At 48.8% G+C, this 23,498-nt stretch overlaps 1 protein-coding gene across 1 annotated transcript; it reads left to right on the top strand.

Moving 5' to 3' along the window:
- Window positions 1-2,911: 2,911 nt before the first annotated feature.
- On the top strand, window positions 2,912-18,876 carry LOC134056723 (uncharacterized). The gene is made up of 15 exons (XM_062513596.1): window positions 2,912-2,919; window positions 3,222-3,710; window positions 4,788-4,795; window positions 5,570-5,578; window positions 6,017-6,235; window positions 6,620-6,657; window positions 7,092-7,214; window positions 11,459-11,593; window positions 11,871-12,203; window positions 15,169-15,281; window positions 15,939-16,056; window positions 16,748-16,847; window positions 17,288-17,484; window positions 18,430-18,567; window positions 18,787-18,876. Exons 1-15 carry the CDS (start codon window positions 2,912-2,914, stop codon window positions 18,874-18,876), a joined length of 2,118 nt encoding a protein of 705 aa, XP_062369580.1.
- Window positions 18,877-23,498: the final 4,622 nt, after the last annotated feature.

The following is a 23,498-nucleotide window of genomic DNA, read 5'->3' as shown; positions in this document are numbered from 1 at the left end:
GGCTCAGGGAGGTTGTGTCACTGCAGAATTGGAACTAAAGGCTCCCAGAAGCACCAACACTGCAGACAAGAACTCAACTCTTCTCATCTCCCTTCCTGCCACACGCAGGCTCAGAGCAGCTGTCCCACACCTCCCTAAACCAATGTGGGCTCTGTCCTTACCAAGCTCCTCGTGTTCCTGGGAACTGTTCCCACAGCTCGCAGCGCTAGGCAAAGCTCCCTCTGCTGCAGCCTTGGTCACAGGCTCCCCTCCTGAAGACTCAGGGGCAACATAAATATTCCCCTTGAAAGAGAAACACAAAGAAATAAACCCTTCCTACCAGTTACACAAGACATCTGGTCCAACAACTCTGTGGCTCACATACTTCATCTCTTGTTCCTAACAAGAAATGTGGACCCCAAAAACCTTGAAAAGCCAGAGAGATTTGACTTCTCCAACATGATCCAAAAGCTGTCAAAGCTGACAGTGTTGAGTGTGGCGGTGACACTGAACACATAGATTGGCTGCTGAGGAAGGAGTCCTGCCAGCTCCTGGCACAGGGATGTGCTCCTCCCTCCATAGCCCTCTGCAGAACAGTCTCACCCAGGCTGCAGCTTTGCAGGGACTGCGTGGGAACACACAACTCTTCCCACACACATGCCCAACAGCAAGGTGACCGAGCTCTGGGACATGGAGAGCAAGACTGGCCAGTTTGCCCAGTGGAGGATTTCCCAGACAGAAACTGGACTGCAGGCACCAGGTTACTGAGAGGGCAAGAGAGCTGCAGCTCCAGCCCATCCCCAAATGCAGCTCTGGGAGCACCTACACACACAGCAGGGCTCACACAGCAGCTGCAGCACCTCCAGCCCAGCCCTTGCTCTCCCTTGGCCTTCCAACACCAAAGAGGCAGAGCCCACATCTGCTGCTGCAGCAGAGGCACCTCTCGCATGCCCCTCCCTGCAAGGGACACTTGGCCTTCTGTAGCATTCTCCAAACACTCCTCTCTTCTTTCCCATCAAACAAAGCCTGGTTGAATGCACAAAGCTTCCACTTCCTCACCGCTAATGCCCCTGCAGAAGGCATTCTGCCCAGGAAAAGGAGCACCCAAACTTGGCCAGCACAGGCTGACACCTCTCATCCTCACCAAGGGCACACACTTTTTCATTCCCCTTCCCTTGGAAACCTTCCTTTAGCAAGCAAATCCTTCCCTGTCCATTCACAACTGAATTCAAGAAGCCTTTGCTTCTCAGCCATGTAACAACTTTCCAAAGCTCTCCGTCCAGTCCCTTTCATCCCTCTTCAGTGCACTCACCTGAGCACAGCGAGACCTTTCACGTGGGGAGGACGAAAGCATCTCCTCCAGTGTCTCAAGCACCATGTCCAGATCCGGGGGTGGCAACTCTTCTTCCCCAGGAGTATTCCAGAGCCAGCTGGGGGCTCTCCATGGTGCATAAGCAGCACAGCCAGCTGGAGCACTGGGGGCTGAAGTGCCTGGATTGGCTGCAACAATTCAAACACATGGGTCAGGCTCCAGGATGCGGCTTTGGGACACTGAGCTCTATGCTGCCTTGGATGAAACATCACAAGAAGCACACAGCAACCTCACTTCCAGACCTGTGTTCAAATTTCCCAGGAAATAGGAAGAGTGAGTTCTAGCTCTTGAGAAGTCTTTCTTCTAAAGGACGTGTATGTATATTAAAGGATGGATTCTAAAATTGATCTACACATACAAAAAACCACTTGACAATCACTGCCTTTTCTATCTCCCCATTAGCTTTTGGATTTGGTGGCTTCGCAGTTTCTCATCACAACAAACCACAGAAAGTGGATTCACCCAGGAGGAGCCCAGATCTGCAGACACACATGCTGAAATTAAAGTGTCAGTTTATTCTAAAAAGCAGCCTTGTGGGTGAGGCTGTATTCTGCCGCTGCAGCTGTTCTGGGAACACACAGAGCTCACTGAATTTTAATAGCATTATTTGAAGGAGAGACATCCTAGAAACACTGCAATACCCTATCGGGCTCTTAGTTTGGCTTCATTCCGAGAAAGATGGCCATTTACCTTGCACTGAGCAGTTGTAGACAAAGGGTTTTTGTTCCTTGCCCTTGCACCCCTACAGATTGGCTGTCTGGAAAATGCCCAGAACCCCCTCCAAATCTGCAGCAAGGACAGGAATAGCAGACAGAGATGGGTTCTGTTTTCATGGTTCCACTTCCTAGAACACCTGCCCCTTTCCTCCTCATTATCACTTGAGATCTACCCATGACAGAGCAGTGCAGGGAAATATTTTAAGCTTAATTTTCATGACCATTCTGAAAAGCAAGGGTAGAAACTATTTCCCTACCTGATGGGCAGTAGGTTGGCAAGTGCTGCCCAGGAGATGCGCAGCTGCTCCGCTCCGGAACTGTCACCAAAGTGCTTTGATGGTGCACAGGAACCGGTGGAATAATAAGCTCAGGCCGGAGTTGAAATCTGTACGTGCCTGCCTCCACTGATCTGGACTCACCAAGAAGTCCAGAGGTGACAAACACTTTCTCAGGAGATGCTGGGGAAGCCTGATGCTTTTGAGCACCTGCACTTGTCCTGGAGGTGCCTGGAGGCACCTCTGCATCCTCAGGTGAGGCAGCACTGTTGGCTGGGATGTGCTGCCCTGAAGAGGTGCAGCTGCTGCTCTCTCCAAGGGCCCTGCAGGCAGCTTCAGGCTCGATGTGAACCAGCGGAATGGTGAGCTGGTGGAGATTAAATCTGCACAGGAGCTCCCTTGATGTTTCCACTGCTAAAGCGCCAGAAAGTCCAGAGGAGGCACAGACTTTCTTGGCAGGTGGTGGGGAAGCCTCAGACTCCTGAGCACCTGCACGTCCCCTGGAAGAGCCTGGAAGCAGCTCTGCATCCTCAGCTGAGGCAGCAGCAAAGTTCTGGCATGACGGAGCTATGCAGCAGTGAGAGAAGAAAGGAAGCAAAGGAAAGCCTGGGTCACTAGTGGTCTTTGCGTGTGTTTCCCTTGGCAGCAAGTGCACTTCTGTCAGGGAAGACAAAAAGCTCCCCCCCTGCCAAATAAGGTGAGAAAAAAGAAGAAGCAAAAAGGAAAAAAAATATTCTGGGGCTATTCAATACCCAGTTCCTTGCCTACTTAGCTCTCCCCTGTTCATTCAACTGCCTGGGAAAAGTGTCCTGCTGCCATTCCCTGGCAGGAAGCAACTGCCAGGAACCCAACTGCCAGGTGTCTTCCCCTGCGCCCCAGAGGAGCAGGAGGCTCCCTCCGGCTGGGCCTGACCACGACCGAGCCCCTCGGCTCACACGCACTCACGGAGAGCTCCCCAAGCATCCCCGGGCCGGGCACGGAGCAGCAGCGGCCACGGCGCCCGCAGCTCCCACCCCGTCTCACCGGCTCTGGGGGGCTGCCCGGCAGAGAAGGCGAGCAGCGGCCGCTGCGTGTGGAGCTGCTGCAAGCGGCTGGGATGGCAGCTGCGCACCTCCAGCCCCGCCGCCACCCGCTGCCTGTTGGCCCTGGTCAGGCGCTTGATGCGGAGGAGGAGGTCAGGGCGATCGCGGCGAAAGTTGGGATTGCTGAAGTGCAGGCAGCCCCCGACATCGCCCGGCACCTTGTGGAAGCCCTAGAGGTTGAGCTGGCGCACGAAGCTGCCGAAGTGCGTGGCTTGGAAGGAGTCCGGGGCCGGCCGCGCCCCTTGGGCGCCCGCTCCGTGGGCGCCGCCCGGGCTGAGCAGCTCCCGCTCGAACAGGCAGCGGTCGACGAGCAGCCCCTGGGCCCGGCCGTCCCAGCGCACGGATACGACGCGGGGGCTGTTCACCAGGCGCCACAGCTTGGCGGGGAAGGTGTCGGCGTTGAGCCCGGCGGGCGGCGGCAGCTCCGCCATCTCGCCCATCGCCGACTGTCACCACAACGCCCGCGGCGCAACGGCCGCGGCTGCAACGGCGGCGCGCGGCCTGAGGGGGGCGCTGCGCTCGGCCCCGCTCGCGGCCCCCGCGCGGGCCGGACTTGGCGGGGACGAGCGCCGCAGAGCCGGGGCTGCGGGACCAGCGCGGGCGGGGCGGCTCCCAGGGCTGGCCGGGCACCGCAGGGCGGGCCGGGCCGGGGCGGGGTGAGCTGCAAACCCTTTGGAGGTCAAATGGGAGAAGGGGAAACGGAAAGAGAGAATGGAAGACGTTCTTTTGCCCCTTTTTCCAGCCAGCTGGCTGCTTCTTTCTCTCTGTCTCTGCCTGTCCTCAGCAGATTTGGCACATTTCTCACTCTCTGGAGATAGAAGCAGCAGCAGCAGGAAGGGGCAGCAATTTTGTCAGCATTTTCATCAGACCTAGAGTCCTGCCGCCTGGAAGGATGTTGCTTTAGCCAAGGCATTCATTGCTTACAGTGACAGTGAACTCATGCTGCTGTCTTCACCAAGAGGTTTTGCATTCTTCTTTCCTCAGAAATGTTTTCTTCTCTTTTTTTTCCCCACAATCAGGGGAGAGTTACCATGTAAAATCCCTCCCACCACCATGTCTCTTCAATGTAAACTGGCAAAGGTGATCTAGCAATGATCTGCTTAGTGTCACTTCTTCTTTTTATTTTAAACGCTCTCTTGAAATGGAAACATTTTTCAGAGCAGGGAAATATAGACCTATTTGTCCCATCTCTTTTAGTTCATGCCCCCTTTTTTATGTCTTTCCATCATTTCACCATGAGGCCTCACGTGAGTATATTGGGTGGAATGGCAGAAGCTCACCCCCCACACACAGTGGGTATTTTCCTTATGTCCAGCTTGCCTGGAGTTCTGGCTGACACTGCCTTCTCTTGCCCTCCTTCCAGGTCCCTCTGTGAGGAGCCCAGCCCTGTCACTTCAGCCACTGCCCTGTGGGTGACATGCTGACACAAGGATTGTTGGTCTCATCACATTCTGGAGCAGTCTTTCGGAGTGAGTGTTTCCAAGATGCCCTGTCATCTTTTCCTCTGTGTGCTGGCTTTCTCAGAAAAATTGAAATGCACTGCCTAGAAAATCTCTTCCCGTTTCATCTTAAATAGCTTCAAACAGAACCTGAATTACAAATGTTGCACCTTGGCTGGATGGTGTTGGTCTTTTTTTCAACGCAGTGTAAGAAACCTGCCAGAAAGTAAGCCAGCAACTGAATTACAACAAAATTCCTGATGAATAGGCCAGCAGGAGAAGAGGGGAGTTCAGAAAAGAGGGGACATCTGTCTTGATGTTGCATGGCCCTTATTTCCCACATGTCCATCTATGTGCTGCTGCATCAAGCAAAGCCTCTTTTTTAAGGCTTCCTCTGTAATCTCTGTGAGTCATGAGACCCACAGGAATAGTGGCCCTGTGGCCTGCTGGAGATGAGGAAGCAGGTGGTTGAAAAGTGCATTGTCCACTGGAGTGTTTAGTCCCACCTGTAGTATAGTTGTGGTTACATGGACTTTTCCACAGTACTCTGTGGCTAAGAATGAGAAGTTACCTTTAGCTGTGTTTCAAGGATGCTGAAACTCATAAAGAAATTATTATTGAGAAGCTGTCAGAAATGATTGATCTTTTCAATATATCTGTGATAGACTGGTGTGTGTTTCAGCTGGAACTCTCCTGTGTGCCCTAGTGCTAGCAGGTGAGATCTCTTTGCAGTGTAGGAAGACACAGCTTTCCCTTTCTGATTTGCACACAGCTCTGTCACTGCCTTGACCTTTTCATCTCCAATGCTTAGATAGTTTTCCCTCCAACACCTGTGCCATTTTAGAGACATTTTTACATCCATCCTGCCTTCACTGAGTAGCTTTCTTGTAAGCACTCTGCTTACAAGTTTTCTTTGTTTTCTATCTCCAAGTTACTCTAGGATCCCTTGAACAACAGGGCTTGTCCCACCAGGGGAGTTTGTGCTGCTTTGTGACAGAGGAGAACGTCCCAGGTGATTTTGTGTTTGCTGTAGGGAGGGTTGGGCTGCTTTGCATAAATTCACAGACCAATGCAGAACGTTTGCTTTGTGATGTCAGGGCACGGTTGCCACGTTGCTGTGGTGACATCAGAAGGTTGCTTTGCTGCACCCAAGGCCTCAGTGGCAGAGCAGCTCTTGCCTGTGCTCAGTGCAGGAGCATCCTCCTGTTTGTCAGTGGGCAGCTGCACACTGTGACAGGAGCCTTGTTTTTTCTAGTGTTTCAGAAGAGTGCAAACTTGCACAGCAGTGCTACCATGATTGAGCAACTCGTTGCTGCAGTTTGCACTGTTTATGGCATTGGTTATTCAGGATATTATCTGACTAGCCTGGGACGTAAGTAGAGATTTTCCCTGGGTGTAACCTAATCTGGCTTTTAGATGTCTTCCTGCTCTGTTTTAGTGACCCGGTTGATTTTGGAACAGAAAGAGCATGAGGATGCCACTGGTTTGGTACAGCTCCTGTCAACCTGTTCTGCTAAAGACGGGGTGTCTGTAGCCAGGGAGCTGCGGGCAGCATTTGCAAGGAACCTGCAGGGGTTGCATTCCCTCCCCGGGAGAGTCTGTGGCAGCAGAGTCTGCCATTTCCTCAGTTTGCTGGGTCAAGCAGGACAACTTTGAAAACGCAGACAGGGAGATGTTCTCAGAAGGATTTCTAAAAACATTACGGCTCTCTCCAGTTTTCTCAAATAATTTATTTCATTTTCCCTGCCCTCTACAGGACACCTGAGACGTGTATTCAGAGGTGCAGATCCTGAGGTGAGTGAGAAAGGAACCTTGGATGTTCCTGACGTTTAAAAATTGTGAAGGAATCTGTGAGCTTGGCCTGTGGTAGTAGGGTGTAGATGGCCAGCTGGGTAGTTTAAAAGAAAATCCATTCCCATACCTGAATCAGCAATTGCAAAGGCATCACTGGCTGTTTCCTAATTTTCCATTTCGGAGCTTTAAAACACTCAAAGCTCAGTTTTCAGAGGGAACCTTACCTGCTGATAGTAAGCACAGGGAATATTGAATTCAGAGCCATATGAAATTCTGCTGAACCAGCCCATTTTAATTTTGTTGGAGTGACTTAGAATCACATTGCAATGGCAGTTTATCATTTGTCCTTAGTCGAGCAGGTTGTAGAGCTGAATAGGAGTAAGGTTATAAATGATAGGTAACTGCCTGTCCCTCATGCTGCTGTCTGTTCACAGAGCCCTGAACCCACAGCAGACTCTCCACTGACTCTCTCAGTTCCTGGAGATGTGGCCAAAGAGGAGCTGAATGACCACAATCCTCCAGCTGTGCTCACAGCACAACCTGAATATTCCGAGCCGGTAAGTGCCAGTTCTGGCTGGTGCTGTCTTTAGTGCAAGACAGAGCTGCAAGATGCTGAGCAGCCAGCACTTGCTGTTGGTGGCTGAGGATGCTGAGAGCTGGAGACCTGATGGGACATAGCAATTCTCCCCCAGCTAGTGAGAGCTGGAAACTGGGCTTTGGTCTGTCATGTTGAGGTACCAAAAATCTGGTGCCTCTGGGTGAGCATCGGGATCCTTGGCTCAGTGACGCTCTGTCTCTTGGTGTAATGGTTTAAGGTTTGCCAATTGTAATATATTTACCTTTTGTTGTGAAATAGGATTAGGAGTAAAAGTGAAGCAACCCTAAAACTTAAAAAAGGCAATAAAGAAAAAAAATTATTAACAACACAAAGAATGAAAATAGTAAATTCAGAACAGATTTTCAGGCCAGTTCCTCCTTCCCCTGTTGTTACAGAAGAACAACACACAGGAACACTTCAGTCAATTCCCTACTTAAATAATTTTCTTCAGTTTATTTTAGGGAGAGGAGTTTCTTTTGGTTTAGCTATAAGGATCTTTTACCAAGAGAGGAAATCCCCAGTTCTCTCTGGAATCCACTTTTTCATGATTGACTGGCACCTGGGACCTGCTAGCATGAATTTCCTCCCACTATACAGTCTTTTCAGAACTGAGTTGCGGGCCATGTTAAATAGTCATCAGGTATTACTTTTAAGGTTGAGCTACTCCAAGGCAAAAGTTCTCTTTTGCTCACTTCTCTCTGTTTATAGTTCATTCCCAGGAAGAGAGATTCCCCTCCTTTTCCTCAGGGCAAAGGATTCTTCAAACACTTTACACCTTGCTCCACCCCCCATGTCTTTTTTTTTCCCATAGTTTAAAGGAATTTATTCGTGAAGTACAGTCCATGCCTACAACTTGCAAAAAGATATTTCAGCCAACCTTCATGTCATTTCATCATTCTCATTCCATTTAGAGACTTCGCTTTTATTTCACTGATTTTAGTGTATCCTTTCTGTTCTTCTCCCTCTCACTCAAGGAAAGACAAAAGTCTGTAAGTGATATCTGAACATTACGAAAAAAAATTAAAATCTCACACGGAAGTTGCAGGAGTTGGGCCAGGCCATGCTGGAGCTGTGTCAGGATCTCAGGCCGCCCAGGCCACGCTGGAGGGGCAGGATGAAAACTACCTAGTCCAGTCAGAGGAGAAATGGGTGACAAGCCTTTGGCTCCATGGCTTTCTTCCCGCACTGACTGCATTCAGTTCCAGCCGCGGGCCGGGGGTTCTCCCTCTGCCCTGCCCAGCACACAAAGCCGTGGGGGGCTCTCCCAAACCGGGCCCAGCTGCCTCCCCCCAGGCCGTGAGGGCGGCTGGGCAGGGCCCCGCCGAGCACGGCCACACCGGGAAAAGGCGAGAATCCCAGCAATGGGCTCTCCTCCCCTTGGCCGCTGGGACCCCTGGTTAAAACGAGGCCCAGCAGCCTCCGGAGCCCGCTCCCGCCTGGCCCTGGCCGCATTGGAAGCGGGCCCGGGCCAGGTCAGTGTTACCTTGTGAAAGGCCGGCAATGCAAGAGAGCTTTCCCGGGGTTTGCTTGCTTCAAATGGGATTCACGGAGTGAACCGACTTTTCCAATTGGTTTCTCAGGCTGTCAACATCTAAACCAGCCTCCAAGTGGTCCCATCAATCCACAGAGGAAATTCTCGTGCAGATAAAACTTCCTAGTGTGCCCTTCCCCCAGGGTAAAACCAGCACACTTGGCTTCTGCAGTGCTATGGCCAAAGGGCACATGTGGTAGCGCTGCAGATCACAGGGCTTTGTTTGTTTTCCCTTTCTGAAATGCTGTGTTTGGAGCTTGTGGAATTCCTCTGCCATTTCCTTGAGGAATTCTCCACATCCGCAGACTGGTTTTGCCCACCTGTCTTTTGGCTTTTGATAAGCTGCAAAGAGATGATTGTGCTGTTCGTGAAGCTGTGGGGGACATTCTTGTCCCTTGTGGCAAAAGAAACCAAGGGCATAATTCTGAACCCTTCTTCTGAGGCACAAACCAGAAAGGGCAAGTTTCTGTTGATACATTTTGTGGTGTAGTCTGCAGATTTGAAAACTCCATTGGATCCTGGAGTTTAGGTGAAGCTGCAAGTCCTTGACTGCTGTCTTGTGTTGATAACTACAGGAAAGACATCTTGGAATTCCTGATGCTGTATCTTAAGACAAACATGCAACTTGTTCAAAAGGACCCAGGGGTTGCAGTCAATAGCAGCTGAACATGAGGCAGCGTGTGCCCAGGTGGCCAAGAAGGCCAAGGCCATCGTGGCCAGTGTCAGCAATAGTGGGGCAGCAGGAGCAGGGCAGTGAGCTGTGCCCTGTGCTGGGCACTGCTGCGGCCACAGCTCGAGTGCTGTGTCCAGTTCTGGGCCCTTCTGAAGCAGAAAGACATTGAGGGGCTGGAGCGAGTCCAGAGAGGGCCAAGGGAGCTGGTGAGAGGTGGGAGCACAAACCCAGTGAGGAGATGCTTGAGGGAGCTTTAGCCTGGGGAAAGGGAGGCTCATGAGAGTCCTTCCAGGCACACTTCCATAAATGCCTACATGACAATGCTCCTCACAAGGACCACTTCCATTGCAAGAATCCCCTCACTGCACCCAGATGCTTTAGACACTGGACTAGGTGTCACTTTGATGGTTTGTTTTGTTGGGTTGTTGATTTGCTAGGAGGAGAAGATCTGTTTAGTTTCTTCCTCTGGCTAGCAAAGGCTCTTTATCACAACATTCTCCTGCACGAGAGGATGTAGTTTGGGGCAGGGACATTGGTGCAGAAGGAGCTGCTCTGATGCCAGGCCAGCCAGCACATCACTCTCGTGTTAACAGAACCCTTACCTTTTGGCAGCCTTGTGGTTCAGCAATTGTCAAATAATTCAATCAGGATTGTATTTGGGAATTTAGCAGGAAATCAAGTCCCTTGCATTCTGGCTGGTGCTCAGAGATCAGAGGAGCTGGGAGGGGCTGGGCTTTATTTCTGATTACAGCCACTTGAGCATTGTCAGTGTGGTTGTGAGCAAGAGAAGAAGTTGCCCAAGCACTGATGTCCAAGGAGTTCAGTTCCCAGAGCAGTAGTCTGGGTGTAATCTCATTCCATAAGGACCTACATGCTCCAGATTCCCCAGGGATGTGGTTTAATGAAGCAACAGGAGAGCAAGTTCAGGATTCCTGCTGCTGATGGGGGCACTGGCAGCCACGTGCTATGGTGTGTCATAATAGAAAGTACAGTAAGACAAATTACACGAGATCTATTTATCTATCCATCTATCTATGTAACTATTCCATAACTGACTATTCCTGGCTCTGGGCAGAGGCAGCTGGAGGTGCAAAGCTCACCCAAAGGCATCCCTTCAGAAGAAGAGGAGAGACGTGTTCTATCAACAGATCCTGAGCAGGCTGAGATGTTTCCCCTCCAGAAATGGTTGTTCTTTCCCCTCAAAGTTGCAATCCTCCTCCAGCCTCTTCTGCCCTGAAGCCCCCAGTTCATTCTTTGCATTTCTCCCCATCCTAGTGACGTGGAACCATTCCATGTTTTAGGTGGTGTTTGGTTAATCTGGTCATACATGCATTACATGCCACATGATTTTCATCCTTGGCATCCCTAAGGATGTGAAAGTTCATTTGTTAATGGGGCCTTAGGAGGGTCTCTCAGAGCTGGTCTGAATTCTCAGTTGACAAAGAGGAAGAATAAACACCTTGGCCCTCCTCCAGATACTGAGGGGGCTGTAGAGGCGCTCTGACCTCCATCAGAGGAGCTGTGCATGCATCCTCATGTCCTGAATGAGCAGGATTTTGTGACAAGAGGGTAGATGTCAGAAAGGCAGGAATGGTGGGGCAGGTCTGCAGAGAACATGAACTCCAGATGTGTCTCTCAAAAGGAGTGAGCCCACAGTGGGCAGGATGGAGCTGTGAGAGAGGGATGAGTGTCAGTCACGATGGAAAGACAAAATGGACACGGCAGAAGTGGAGGGAGGCCCTCAGCAGACCCTTGAGAAATGCCACACCTTCCCTGTCAGCTGCCTGAGAGGCTGTTGGAGCTTCAGTCCCAAATGGACCCTGATTGTACTGCCAGTGTCACTTTGGAATCTGTGCCTCCCCATGGGCAGAGAACGAGCCAGGAGAGCAGCAGCAGCAGCACAGTGCTTTGGGAACGTGTGAAGCCATCAGTCTTCGAGACCTGGCTCACAAATGTTATATGGGATGTTGAAAGCCTTCTTGTCTTCCTTTCTGTGCAGGTCCTTCTAGAGGAAGAGCACGAGCAGAGTGCTTTATCAGAGGTGCCACAGCAGACTCAGGGAGAGCTGTTCCCAGCCCAGGAGCAGGAGGAGCAGCTCAGGCAGCAGGTGGAAGAGGTACAGGGGAATGGCCAGGTAAGCCTGGCTCCCCAGGTGCCAGAATGAAGGAGAGGAGCAGAGGCATAAAACAGAGCTCTTGGGACCGAGGAGGCCAGGAGTGCCACAGGCACTGAAAGGACAGGGCCTTGTGATGTGCAGAGATCAGCGCTAGCACGGGAGGGTTACAATGGAAACAGAGGTGGGTAGGGGAGCAGAAAGAAGTGGCTGAATGAATTTGGTTTTGAGGCTGAAAGAGGAAAAAGCTGAGCCTGGTGGCAGCTCCCTGTGACTTGCTCTGCATTTGTGTGTGCAGAACATCAAGGCAGAGCCACAAGCAGAGCTGCCCGAAGCTCCGATTGCCATCATGGCAGTAAGGAGAAGGCACAAGGAAGACATGAGAAGCATCCAAGAGGAGATGAATCTCCATCAGCAGACAGGCGATCAACAAAACCAGGTGAGTGCAAGAGTGGAAGACACTCCACTCGTGACAGATGTCTCTTGTTTTTTACAGAACCTCAAGGACAACCTGCATGCAGAGCTGCATGAAATTGAGGCTGGGATGAAGGCAAGAGAGAAGAGGCTGAGGGAAGAAATAAAACTTATCAGAGAGAAACATAATCCCCTGCTTCAGGCTGTACAAAAGCAAGTGAGTGGAACATCAATAGCCAGTGCAGTCACCCATCTGCTGGTCTCTGCCCTTCTTGCCTTTCCAGTGTAGAGTAGCAGTGGGTGGGGTGATGCCTCTGAGTGCCATCCTGCTGTAGGGTCCATCACAGCCACTCTGAAGGACTTCTCCTGGTGTGCCAAATCTCTGAAGCTGCCCTGCACAGTGAGGCTAGTCCTTTGGCCTTTTTGCTAGCACTCATACAAATGGATTCCTGCTGGGCTGTTCCTGCATGCCTTTTTTCTTGAGGTATTTTTACAGAGGGGCATGGTGACCCAGATGGAGGATTGGAACAAACAGTCTGTAACCCTAGTAAATCTGTTCTCTCCCTTTCCTCACAGTCAATGACTCTTGGCTCACAGGGACAACCTGTAGTCTCTGACTGCTTTGTTCTGTTTAACTTGAGGTGGAAATGTTCACTTCTCACGTGCCAGGCTGTGAAGACTTCCAGCAAATGACTGGAAACAAAAAGCCCCGTGGTCGACGAGAGACACGGGAGCTTTCCCAATCAGAGATGCTGCAGGTTGGGCATGTCCCGAAGATGGCGCAGGGAAAGAGAACTCAGTGGGAGGAGGTAGAGCATTTTAATAAGTGTGTCAGCAGCCCTTAGAAGGAGAAAGGAATCCTTGGGGAGGAATTGGAATGGTCATTGTGGCAGACATCCTTCAGAAAATCCATGAGTTTGGAACATGAATGTGGTCATGAAGTCGAGTAAAAGCGGCCTTTGATATGGACCCATCCAGTCTGAATAGGGGACATCCAAATAATCCCTTTTAAGAGCCCTTCACGTGGCTGACAACATCTTCCTAAAATTTTGCATTTGAAAAGGGATCTCAGGATCATCTCTGACAGCCAACTTTCTGACACAAGCTCATTACTTCTCTCAGATCTACACAGCCACTGTCAATGAACCTGAAGCAGCAGCAGCAGCAGCAGCAGCAGCATTGTCTAAAGGAGCCTTTGTTCCCCAGCCTGAAAAGTCGAGCCTGGGCAGTGTGTTCATCACCAGCACTGACAGAGCTGCTGCTCAGCAAGAGGAGGCAGAGGAGAAGTACTTGCAGCTACTGAGTACGTCTGGTGTATTTCTTGTCTGAGGGACAGTGTGTTGTGTGCATGTGTCAGCATAGCTGTACCAAATGTTCCTCCTCAGTCTGGTGTCACAGGGACACTTAGGACTCCCCACATGAACTGCTGTAGAAAAATCCCTCTCTGTGCTGGCCATCTGTACTGCAGAGCTGTCTGCCTGGTTGTTGTTGTTCCCCAGCCAAGCACAAAGGGTTCAGAGACCCAGACAGTGGGGCTGCCTTTCTTATCATCTGGAAGCAGAGATCTTTGCTTTAAAGTGAGCATCTTGCATTTTGGTTTCTCTCAGGGAAAATAGTGAACATGGGAAGCCCCCTGATGAAGTACACTGAACTGGAAAATATTGGCAGTGGGTGAGTCCATCCGCAATTACTTCTACACAAGAATGAGGCAGGGGGTTTACTGATAGTACATCTATCAATTGTGGAGTCAGGCAAGCTGCAAACATAGTCAGAAACTGGAGTTAGATTGTCCCACTTCTCGGTACCAGCCAGAATTTGTGAGCGTGGTCTGAACTCCTTGTGAAAGAGATCTCCATGCTTCCAAGGCCTTGCCTGCAGCAAGGAACAGGACCTGGAAGATTTCTTTCTTGTCTATCAAGTGTGGGCCATCTCTGTGTTAATTGCCTTAGCATTTTTGAATATCTTCACATCATACAGCCACAATAATGAAAGGAGAATAATCTTGCTTGCCTTAAAAAGCAACCTGCCCACTATGATAGCTGTGAGATAAGAGTTCTCAGGAACTTTTCTTTCCAAGAGTTTGTTGAAGGAAATACTCCATGGTCAGGATAAGAACTGTACAGTTTAGAAACTGAAGCCTGAGATGAAAGAATCAGCTCTCTTTTTGAGCTGAGGCAGTAAAGCCCATCACTCCAGGAACAGGTCCAGTGCCCATGCACTTGAGAGGGAAATGCATCAGCTGCCTTCTGGCAGACACTTCCTGCATCCTGCAGGTTTTAGGCACTGCCAGCACAGATCTCCTGTCTGGGCTGGCTTTCACTCAGAGATCTAAACGGCTTCTCCTTTCTTTGCTTTGTTTTGTTTCTAGGACTTTTGGGGAGGTTTGTAGGGCACTCGACAAGGGAGCAGGAAGAGAGGTAAATGTCAACAGCCCCTGCAGACTCTGCAGCTCTTGAGAGCTTTCCCCTCTGGTATGAGCTGTGGCTGGAGCTTTGGGTAGAGCTGTGCTGCAAAGGCACAAGAAGCCCAGACTGGTGCCAGCTTGCAAATTGCATTAGGGACAGTGTTTGTCCTTCTCAGCTGCCAGAAGGAAGGCGAGGAGGGCAGCGGTTCCTTTCAGAGAAGGACGCGCTCACTCGCTCTCAGCTGCTGAAACAAAGCTGGTGCCTTAGAGCATCTCACTGCTCTTTGGGGCTACAGCTTCAGAGCTCTATTCTCATTTCTGGCTGCCAGCAAATATGTCTGAATGTTACTGGTAGTTCCTTAGCCACCTGCAGTGCTGCACTTGGGAACTGCATGTAGGCAGAGATCTGCAAGGTGTCCCTAAAAGCCCTAAGCCCTGCTTATAGCCCGGGATGTATCAACAGAGGAGCAAAGCAAGGATTGCTTTTGAATCCTAGACAGAGCAGTAGAGAGTGTGGTCAGAGCTTTGTGGGTGATAGTAGAGCCATCTTTGTTCCCAAGTGGACAACACAAAATGTCAGTGGCCACATGTCCTGAAACTGGACTCCAATGGAGCCGAGAAATGGGCTGCTGGAATGTCAGTTCCTAATTACTCCAATGTCTAATCACAAGGCACTTTGGCTCAGCTTGGCTGTGTCATTGCAAAATCACTCACTCCACATGCACTGTGGTCTCGTGCCACCAACTTCTGAAGTTATTGATGGTGAATGTCATCTTAGGTGGCCATAAAGAAAATTAATCTCCACCAACTGAGGAAGAGGGAACTAAAAGTTGATGAACTTAGGGTCATCAAGAAGAATAGGAATCCCAACCTGGTCAAATATTTAGACTGGTGAGTTGTTGTGCTTTTGTTCCATGACTGTTTGTTTACATACCGCAAACACACAAGGTAAAACCCCACTTTGGTCCCTGAAAGAAAAGACAGCTGTTATTATTAGTAAATTGTTATTGTTCTGCTCACCCTCACTATGGATGGGAAGAGAGTGGATCTTGTCTGCATGAGTTTTCCCTGGTCCACGTAGTTTAAAAATTATTCAAAAACCTGGATCAACCGTATCTTACTAAATCAATAGCCTGTAAATTCACTGCCACCCCATTGTTTTGGGGCTTGGTTGTTTCACGTGTCTTCTTACACGTGGATAAACTAACAAGGATTTCCCTTGGATTGTGTTCCCTCTTTTCCATTACTGTGCATGCCAGGAACACTAGGCGCTTTTTTCCAGAAACACACAGTGTGACAGCTTCTTGATCTGTTACTATACTGCATTTTTCCCTTACTGGTCATCTAACACATCTCTTTTTCCCAGATGTGTCGTTTTCCTTGAGCCAGCAGAGAGTGCAAACACTACACAGCCTAGAGGGAATGTCTATTCCTTTTATTCTGTTCTCATCACAAAGAGACCCAGAAACAAAGAATCAACCCATATCTTTTCCAAACAGTAACGTAGTCATGCATGTTCATATCCACGCCCTTGTTTCTTTCTTTCAGCTACCTTGTGGATAAGCAATTCTGGCTGGTGATGGAGTACATGGATGGAGGCACTCTGAGCAATGTCATCAGCTGGACCTTCCTGTCTGAAGATGAGATGGCAGCTGTCAGTCGGCAGGTCAGGGATCCCACCTGTGCTTCCAGGGCCTAGGGCAGGATTGTCTGGGAAAGTGGGGCTCAGACCTGGAGAGATTTCATGTGCCAAGCTTTGTTTCTGTGTTGCTAGAATGCTATGGGGAAGCTAGAGCATCTCAAGTCAATTGTCTACCAGTGCCCCAGAACTCACTGTACTCTGTTCCTGTACCCTTATCTCCTGCTCTTGTATCCTCACTCTGTCTCTTTGTATTTGCTGTTCTCCACCCTGCCTCTCTAAATGTTTACCTCCAGCCTGTGTGCACTGCATTCCTTGCCTGGGAAAGCAAAGGTGCTGCTGGCAGGATTTGAAACAAACGGCAAAGAGAAAAGAGAGACTCTTTTCTCACAGTCCTCAGCTGAAGAGGATAATAGTGCACCCAAAGTGCTGTTGCATTCTGAGCACATCCACTGCAGGAGCAGGCATTCTGGCTGGTTTGCAGGGGACGGTCTACAACAGCAGTTGCTGTTGCTCTTTCAAAAGCTGACGTGCCTTTCCTTAGAGAGGTCCTGCTCTGCTAGTGTTGGAGCAGCATGCTCTTCCTCTCAATGGCACAGTGTTCTGCCATGATTCCCTATTCCTGTGGAAAGGAAGTGATTTGGAGTTGTTTCCTTTCTTGTGGGATGAACTCCCATCACTAATTTTTGCCTTTTCCTCTTTCTGTTTCCCTTCCCAGTGCCTGCAAGGCCTGGATTTTCTTCACAAAATGTGCGTGATCCATCAAAATGTGAAGAGCTGCAACATCCTTCTCAGAAGCAATGGCACTGTCAAGCTGGGTCAGTATATTCTTGGTCAGAGGCAGCATTCCAGGGATGTGGGGTTTTGGGCTGCTATGAGTGACTGCCAGCTCCCCAAAAATGGTGCTGGTAGCAGTGCAGGGGCCCCTGCTCTGAGCTGAAGGCACAGTTGCAATGTGCACAGAGGTATGATAAGGAGCCACAAGCAGTCAAGAGTGGCGTTGGTCTGTGTGTGTCTTTTCCAGAGGGAGGGAGATACTATCGAAACCTTCAGGGGAATAAAGGCCACTGCTGTGAGCAGCATTTAAAAACCTAGGTTATTTTTGGAAGTGGACATTTCCCTACTCCCTTGGCTAAATCCCCACTGACAGTTCTCCAGGACATTCATCAACAGCACATTCTCAGAGTGAGAGTGGGGAATTCTTTTGCCTTGTTTGCTAATTTGAGCTGGCTTTCATGGTGTGTTGTTTTCTCCACAGCTGATTTTGGCCTCTTAGCTCAGCTCAGCCCTGAGCAGAGAAGACAGGACTCAGTGGCCAGCACTTCTGGGTGGATGTCACCTGAAGTCCTGACAGGTCAACAATATGGCCCTAAACTGGATATATGGTCTTTTGGAATTGTGGGCATTGAAATGGTGGAAGGAGAAGTTCCCTACTGGAATGAAACTGCTGTGTGGGTAAGGTGCAAAGACTTCCTGATGCCGCTGTCTTTCTCACCTGTGCCATGTTGTGTGTGCCACTGGACAAAATCCCATTGCCATCTGCTGGCACCCCTTCCACCATGGTCCCCTTGTAAAATGTCCCCATAGTTCAGCACATCTGCTGTAGTTTTGGTTGCACCAGAAGGGAAGTGGCAGGAAGCCAGTTCAGCAACTTTGAGCTCCAGCTATGCCTGCTATTTCTGATTTGCTTTTGGAGCCCTGTTGGAGCTCTGTTTCTGAAGGAAGGGTTTTTTTCAGTGAAATGTTTAAATACATGACAAATATCCTTCACATTGGAGGTTGGATGATCCTAGTCTCAATTTTATAGTAAAAGTAAGAAAAAATGAAAAAAGAACAAGAAAAAAACAGAAGGGGAAAGGGAAAGGGAAAGGGAAAAGGAAAGGGAAAGGGAAAGGGAAAGGGAAAGGGAAAGGGAAAAGGAAAGGGAAAGGACAATCAGCAAAGCAATCTCCATGCAGTTCTGCTACCTATTTTATTTTTTAACCAAGTACAGGAAAAAAAGCTTAATGAGCTTTATTTTATGGCCACTGTGCTTAAGGGACCAAGAAGCACTCAGAGATGCCTTTCATGTAATTACCCTTGGAAATAGTAGTGTTAGATAATATAGCACAGTCCCCCTTCCAAAAAGCCTGTTCAGCTGGTGAGAATCCTCAGGGAAACACACTTGCTTTTGCAAGAGGTCAGTCAATGAAATCACCTGCCAAGGCAACAACCCCTGGATGTGGGAGAAGCTGTGGCTGCTTTGGGGTTTGGGTGTTTTGTTGGTATAGCAAAGTCATCTCTGCCTCTCTGCCAGGGCAGAAACTGCCACTGCAGAGTGGAGGTTAAACAAGGGCATCTGGGAGAGCAGTTACAGATGTGAAAGAAGCAGGTGGAGCCTCGTGTTTCCTTTTTCTGCAGCCTCAGCTCCTGATAGCCACCGGAGGGAGACCAAAGCTGCAGCAGCCCGACCTCTTCTCTCCTTTGCTGCGCGACTTCCTGAGCTGCTGCCTGCAGACAGATGAGGCTCGGCGCTGGACTGCCAAGGAGCTCCTGCAGGTAAAATGTGAAGGGGCTGCAGGTGAAACAGTGTGCCAGGGATGGGCTCCTCCTCCACTCAAGTCCAAGGCATCAGATGAGCCCTCCACCTCCCCACATCTTCATCTTTCTATGAACCAGAGGAATCCTGATTGAGCCTGTAAAGCACTGAGCTTGGAAAGTCACGGTTCATTGTTTTTTGTTGTTTGTTGTTAATTTTTGTTTTTTTCTGCTGGGCAGCATCCATTTGTGGCATCAGTCAACACTACATCCTGCCTGGTGCCACTGATCGTTTCTTTGAAGAAGAGGATGGTGGAGAAGAAACTGTGATAAGCACATCTGGACCATTTCCTCCACCAACCAGTGTATGATTTTAGCGTAGGATTGTAGAGTAGGACTGCAGGGTAGGATTGTAGAATAGGATTGTAGACAAGGATTATAGAGTAGGATTGTGAATAAAGACATTTTCTGAAACCTCAACCCATCTGGAAGATTCCTTTCCTTCTCACCATGTGTCAGAGACTGAAATATTCTAATTTTAGACTGAAACATTTTCTTGAAGGATATTTAGAAGTGTATTACAATAGCTGCACATAATACCACCATATCCTGAACAGGCCTTTGGAGTGAGGCCCTGGACTGTTCCACAATGAAGGTAAGATAAAACTCAGGAACTGGGGACATTCACCAAGCACAAGCTTAGCACCTCTGGGGAGGAGACAACAGCCACAAGGCTATCAGCTGCCAGGCTGGCACAGAGCCTCACCCCAAAGGGTGGGCAGAGAGAATCTTTGGGGGTGTGTTGGAAAGCCTCTGGTGAGAGGCTCAGGGACCACCCATCCTCCCATGTGCAGGCCAGCCCCGCTGTGGGGTCCTTCACCCAGGGGAAAGCTCATCCACAGCAGAGGGGCTGACAAAGCCCGTGTCACCAGCTGACATGAAGTTGCTACATCAAGGATGTCCATTTCTTGCTTGCTTCCAACTTTTACTGTTAACAATCTGGAGTTGCTTTTTTATTTATTTTATTTGAATCTCAACATTTGACTCAAATTAGTCTGCAGTGATCTTGTCTTGATGTTTTAGGCTGGATTACATCTGAGTGAGTGCCATCAGAATTGAATTGTTCTTGTGAACAGTGGTGTGAAAATGCTTGGCTTGACCCAGCCCTGCAAAGGGGCAGAGCCTGCCTGGCCAGGGTATTGCCTGTATTCAGGCTAGAAGGGCAAGAGAGATTCCCAGGATTTGTTGTCCATCTTTACCTGTGTGTTCCCAGACACGCATCTAAATTTTCACTGGTATGGCAATGTGTCAGTATTAAAAATCAGCCACTGATGGGGTTTTTTCTGGTCAAAAGCAAGCTCCCCAGATCCTTACAGGGAATTTTTTGCATAACTCATTCATTCCTTCCCCCCCTCAAAAAAAGAAAATTTATTACAAACCAGCATGTTAGTTTATGAGGGTCTGTGCAAGTGCCATCTCGTAACAATCCCTGTATAATATAATGCTGGTTTGCAGATGAATCCAGTAAAAGCCATATTTGAGATGTCTTTCCAGAGATGCTTGTAAGCAGGAGATTTGTAGTGGGTACTTGGACAGGACCTGTAGGGTTTTTTGGGAAGTGGGTAAATGTGTTCTGCTGGTGAATCACAGGCATCCACTACAGACCTGCAGTGTGGCATGAGCATGCTGGACCAACACCTGCCTCAGATGCAATGGGTATTTAATCATTGGCATTTTGCAGCACTTTTCCCTATGTCACATTCAACTATCTATGTAGAGGCTTGAGAGCTGGCCTGTAAGCCAAACTCAGTCAGTAGAAAAAACAGCAATTGATGAATTCCAAGCATATCTGTAGCAAAGAAGACAAGGCCATTAGCATGGAAACTGGTTGAAAAGGTACATGAAGGATTTTTGTAGTTAGACTAGGTACATAAGGAAATGTGTATACCTGCCTTATTAAATTGGTGCAAAACTTTTGCCAAATATATTGACACTAACTGCTCTGCACCAATGAATATAATAAGCAATTGTGGTGTAGACAACGCCTTAGGATCATGCTTTGTTCAGAGTATATAAAGAGGAGAACATTCAGAATTAAGAGGACAAAGACACCATTGTAACTCTGCTCAAGTGTGTGAGTTTGTGTGTGTGTGTGTGTGTGTGTGTGTGTGTGTGTGTGTGTGTGTGTGTGTCACGTCCAACCTGATGGTGACAACTCCCCCACGTGGTTTTAACAGCTGAAGATAGAATCCTGCTTTTGGCTACTCCTGCTTTACAACCCAAGACACTTGTTAATTTACGATCTTTGCCTTGAGTGGTTGAAGGTGTAGAAGTTTGGACAACCCCATCCCCAAACCAGGTTGCATTGGAGGGTTACAGAGGAATGCATATGGACTGCTCTGAAAGGTCAGCTGAAGCACCTCCCAGGACTACTTGTAGACCTTGGTTTCAGCTTGTCAATGAGCCAAGGGATATCCAGATTTTTGCAAGTGTTTTGTAAAACACATTTACAAGTGTTGAAGGCAAGGTATTTCAGTGGGTTTGAAAGAGAAATTGGGTGAATGTATTCCTATGGAAATTCTGGTTTGTGGTTGTCTCCAAAGTAATCTGTCATAGTCTTTCTAGAGAGCCACACAAGTTGATTCCTGCACAGACCTATGGGAACATGGAAGTCCAGTCTTTTTCCTAAGTTTCTGGTTGTTAACATGTTCAGCTGACGGGGTGGAGGTGTGGCCAGCAATGTCATAACCTTATTTTGGGGAAGGATATGAAACTAGTTGAGGGAGGACAATATTTGGGAACACTCAAATAGGGCTGTGAATGCCCATTTCTTCCTTGGAGACTGTTTTAGAACTTCCTCAATTGTCTCCGTGACAACAACGTGAAGTCCCCATAACTGAGACATCTTGCTGCATTTGTTGCTTGAACACCTGAGCTGTTGCTGCCCTTTGTTCTCCTTCAAGGGAATTGCTAGAAAATATCACCTCCTTAACCCTGAGATGTGTGTCCATTTTTTTTCCTGGGGCAGGGCTGCTCCTACACCTCTGGAGTGCAACAGGACAAGGAACTCTGCCACAGGGGGCATGGGGTGAATTCTGCTGGGGAGCCTGCCCTTGGTTTACTGACTGCTGCTGCTTGGAACCACATGCAAGAGTGTTGCTGTCAAGAGTGAGCTGAAACAGAGGAGTTTTCATGGTTACCCCTTCACGATTTCTCTCTCCCTACATGGAAACTCTTCTAATTCTATACAGCATAAAGAAGTCATATGTTCATGCTTTTAGAGGCTTCAAATTCTCAGTTGACCTTATTTTCCCATCTAGATCTTCATGTGTTGCAGCTGGCTTCCTTTGTGGAAGTTCTACCAATGCACTTATCCCATCCCTTTTTATTGATGCAGGAGTGCTTAGGAGTACTTGAAATGGTCAAATCCACTTTTCTTTAAGCGCCTTCTCGCTCTGCTTTCTGACATAGACACAGTCCCCAGGTTGATGAGGTATGTACCTGACCTCCAAAGTCATCAGGGATGCTCACACCAGAAATCTGTCCAAAGATGAGAGAACTTTTCCCAAAGGTGGTACACAGAGACTTAAATTAACATTTCCCATCACATGATTGTCTCTAGACAGGATTGGAACTTGGGAAGGTCTTCCACCAAGCATTTCATATGGGCTCACTTTTTCCTTTAGAAGCCACTTGAATTCTGATCCTTAATAGTGCAAGGCGAAAGCACCTGTAGCCACTTCTGAGTGGTTTCCTGGAAAATTTTATTCATTTGTGTTTTTAGACGCTGATTTGTTCTCTCATCCTGCTGCTGGGGTGAGACCTCCATGGATTAAGTTGGTCCCATGGAACTGGGAGTGTTCTGTATCGATTTTGTCCAATTTCAGCTATGAAATGACAATCTCCACCTGCTGACATTCCGAGCTGTGTGTATAGAGTGGCAATGTAAGCTAACAAAGACTATAAAGGATAAACTTGCCACAAAACACCAGATGAAAAGCAAAGGAAGATTGCCAAGATCCTCAGTGCTCCTTCCTGTTGCAGCTGATTTTTTTCTTATGCCAGATCCTTTTATTTTCATAATTCTTCAACATTTCTCTGAAATGATGGCTTTGAGCTCATGTGTGCAGAGCTTCCCAAATGCCTTTGAAAAGAGCCAAAGAGCAATTCACAAGTGCATGGCTCTTTCCAACCCAATCTTGTCATTTTAATGAGGAACACACAACTTTGTGTGCAGGTTATTGGAGCCTTGGTGCCAGTAACCCCTCTGGAATGGAATTGGTTTTCCTTCTGACAAGAGTGCAGAAACTCATGCAAACATTGTGCCCCTAGATTCAGACTTTATGAGCCCTGTGATGAGCAAGTGTCCTGGGTTGACTTTATGATGCTTGCATCCCCAGTTGTTTGTTCTCTTTGGGTTGGCTATTAAGTTCTGCAACTTGAAGACTGGTTCCAAGAGTGAAGGGGGAGTGAAGAGGTGCACAGTTTGTCATCAGGGACTGCACTTGCTCCCCCACATTCCTACACACAGACTGTGTCTGCAGTGGACAGCAGGGGAGAGCTCTCCTTTGCTTTTACTTTGGTTTTGCCTAGCTGAGGCAGAGACGTTCCCTAGACTGTATGTTATTTTCGTTGTTCTTGGAATTGTTGGAAGCTGTTCTAGACTGGTAAACTCAGAAGAGCAGCAGGATCTGGCACCTGTGGCACAGAATGCCTGGCCTGGGCTGTGGCATTTCCCAGCTCTGGAGGGACTGAGAACAGCCTGAGTGAGCCGGGCTGCACCCCACAAAAGGGACTCTGCTGAATTTGTCATCTCATTTGTCAGAGCAGAGAGAGGTTTTGTTGTTTAGTGTTCTTCATTTTTGTGCTGGGGACTGCTTTGCCTGTTAAATAAACACCTCTTTTCCACTTCACTCCAAGGAAACCTTTGCCCAAACCAGTTGGAGGAGGGG

The sequence above is a fragment of the Cinclus cinclus genome, chromosome Z, assembly GCF_963662255.1.
Source record: "Cinclus cinclus chromosome Z, bCinCin1.1, whole genome shotgun sequence".
Classification (NCBI taxonomy): domain Eukaryota; kingdom Metazoa; phylum Chordata; class Aves; order Passeriformes; family Cinclidae; genus Cinclus; species Cinclus cinclus.
This window is presented reverse-complemented; position numbering and strand designations above follow the sequence as displayed.

What these genes read in the sequence shown, in the direction of transcription:
- LOC134056723 (XM_062513596.1), top strand. An exon ending in GGAATGAAACTGCTGTGTGG is followed by an intron (nt 17,485 to 18,429) that starts GTAAGGTGCAAA and finishes CTTTTTCTGCAG; the next exon opens with CCTCAGCTCCTGATAGCCAC. An exon ending in CTGCCAAGGAGCTCCTGCAG is followed by an intron (nt 18,568 to 18,786) that starts GTAAAATGTGAA and finishes TCTGCTGGGCAG; the next exon opens with CATCCATTTGTGGCATCAGT.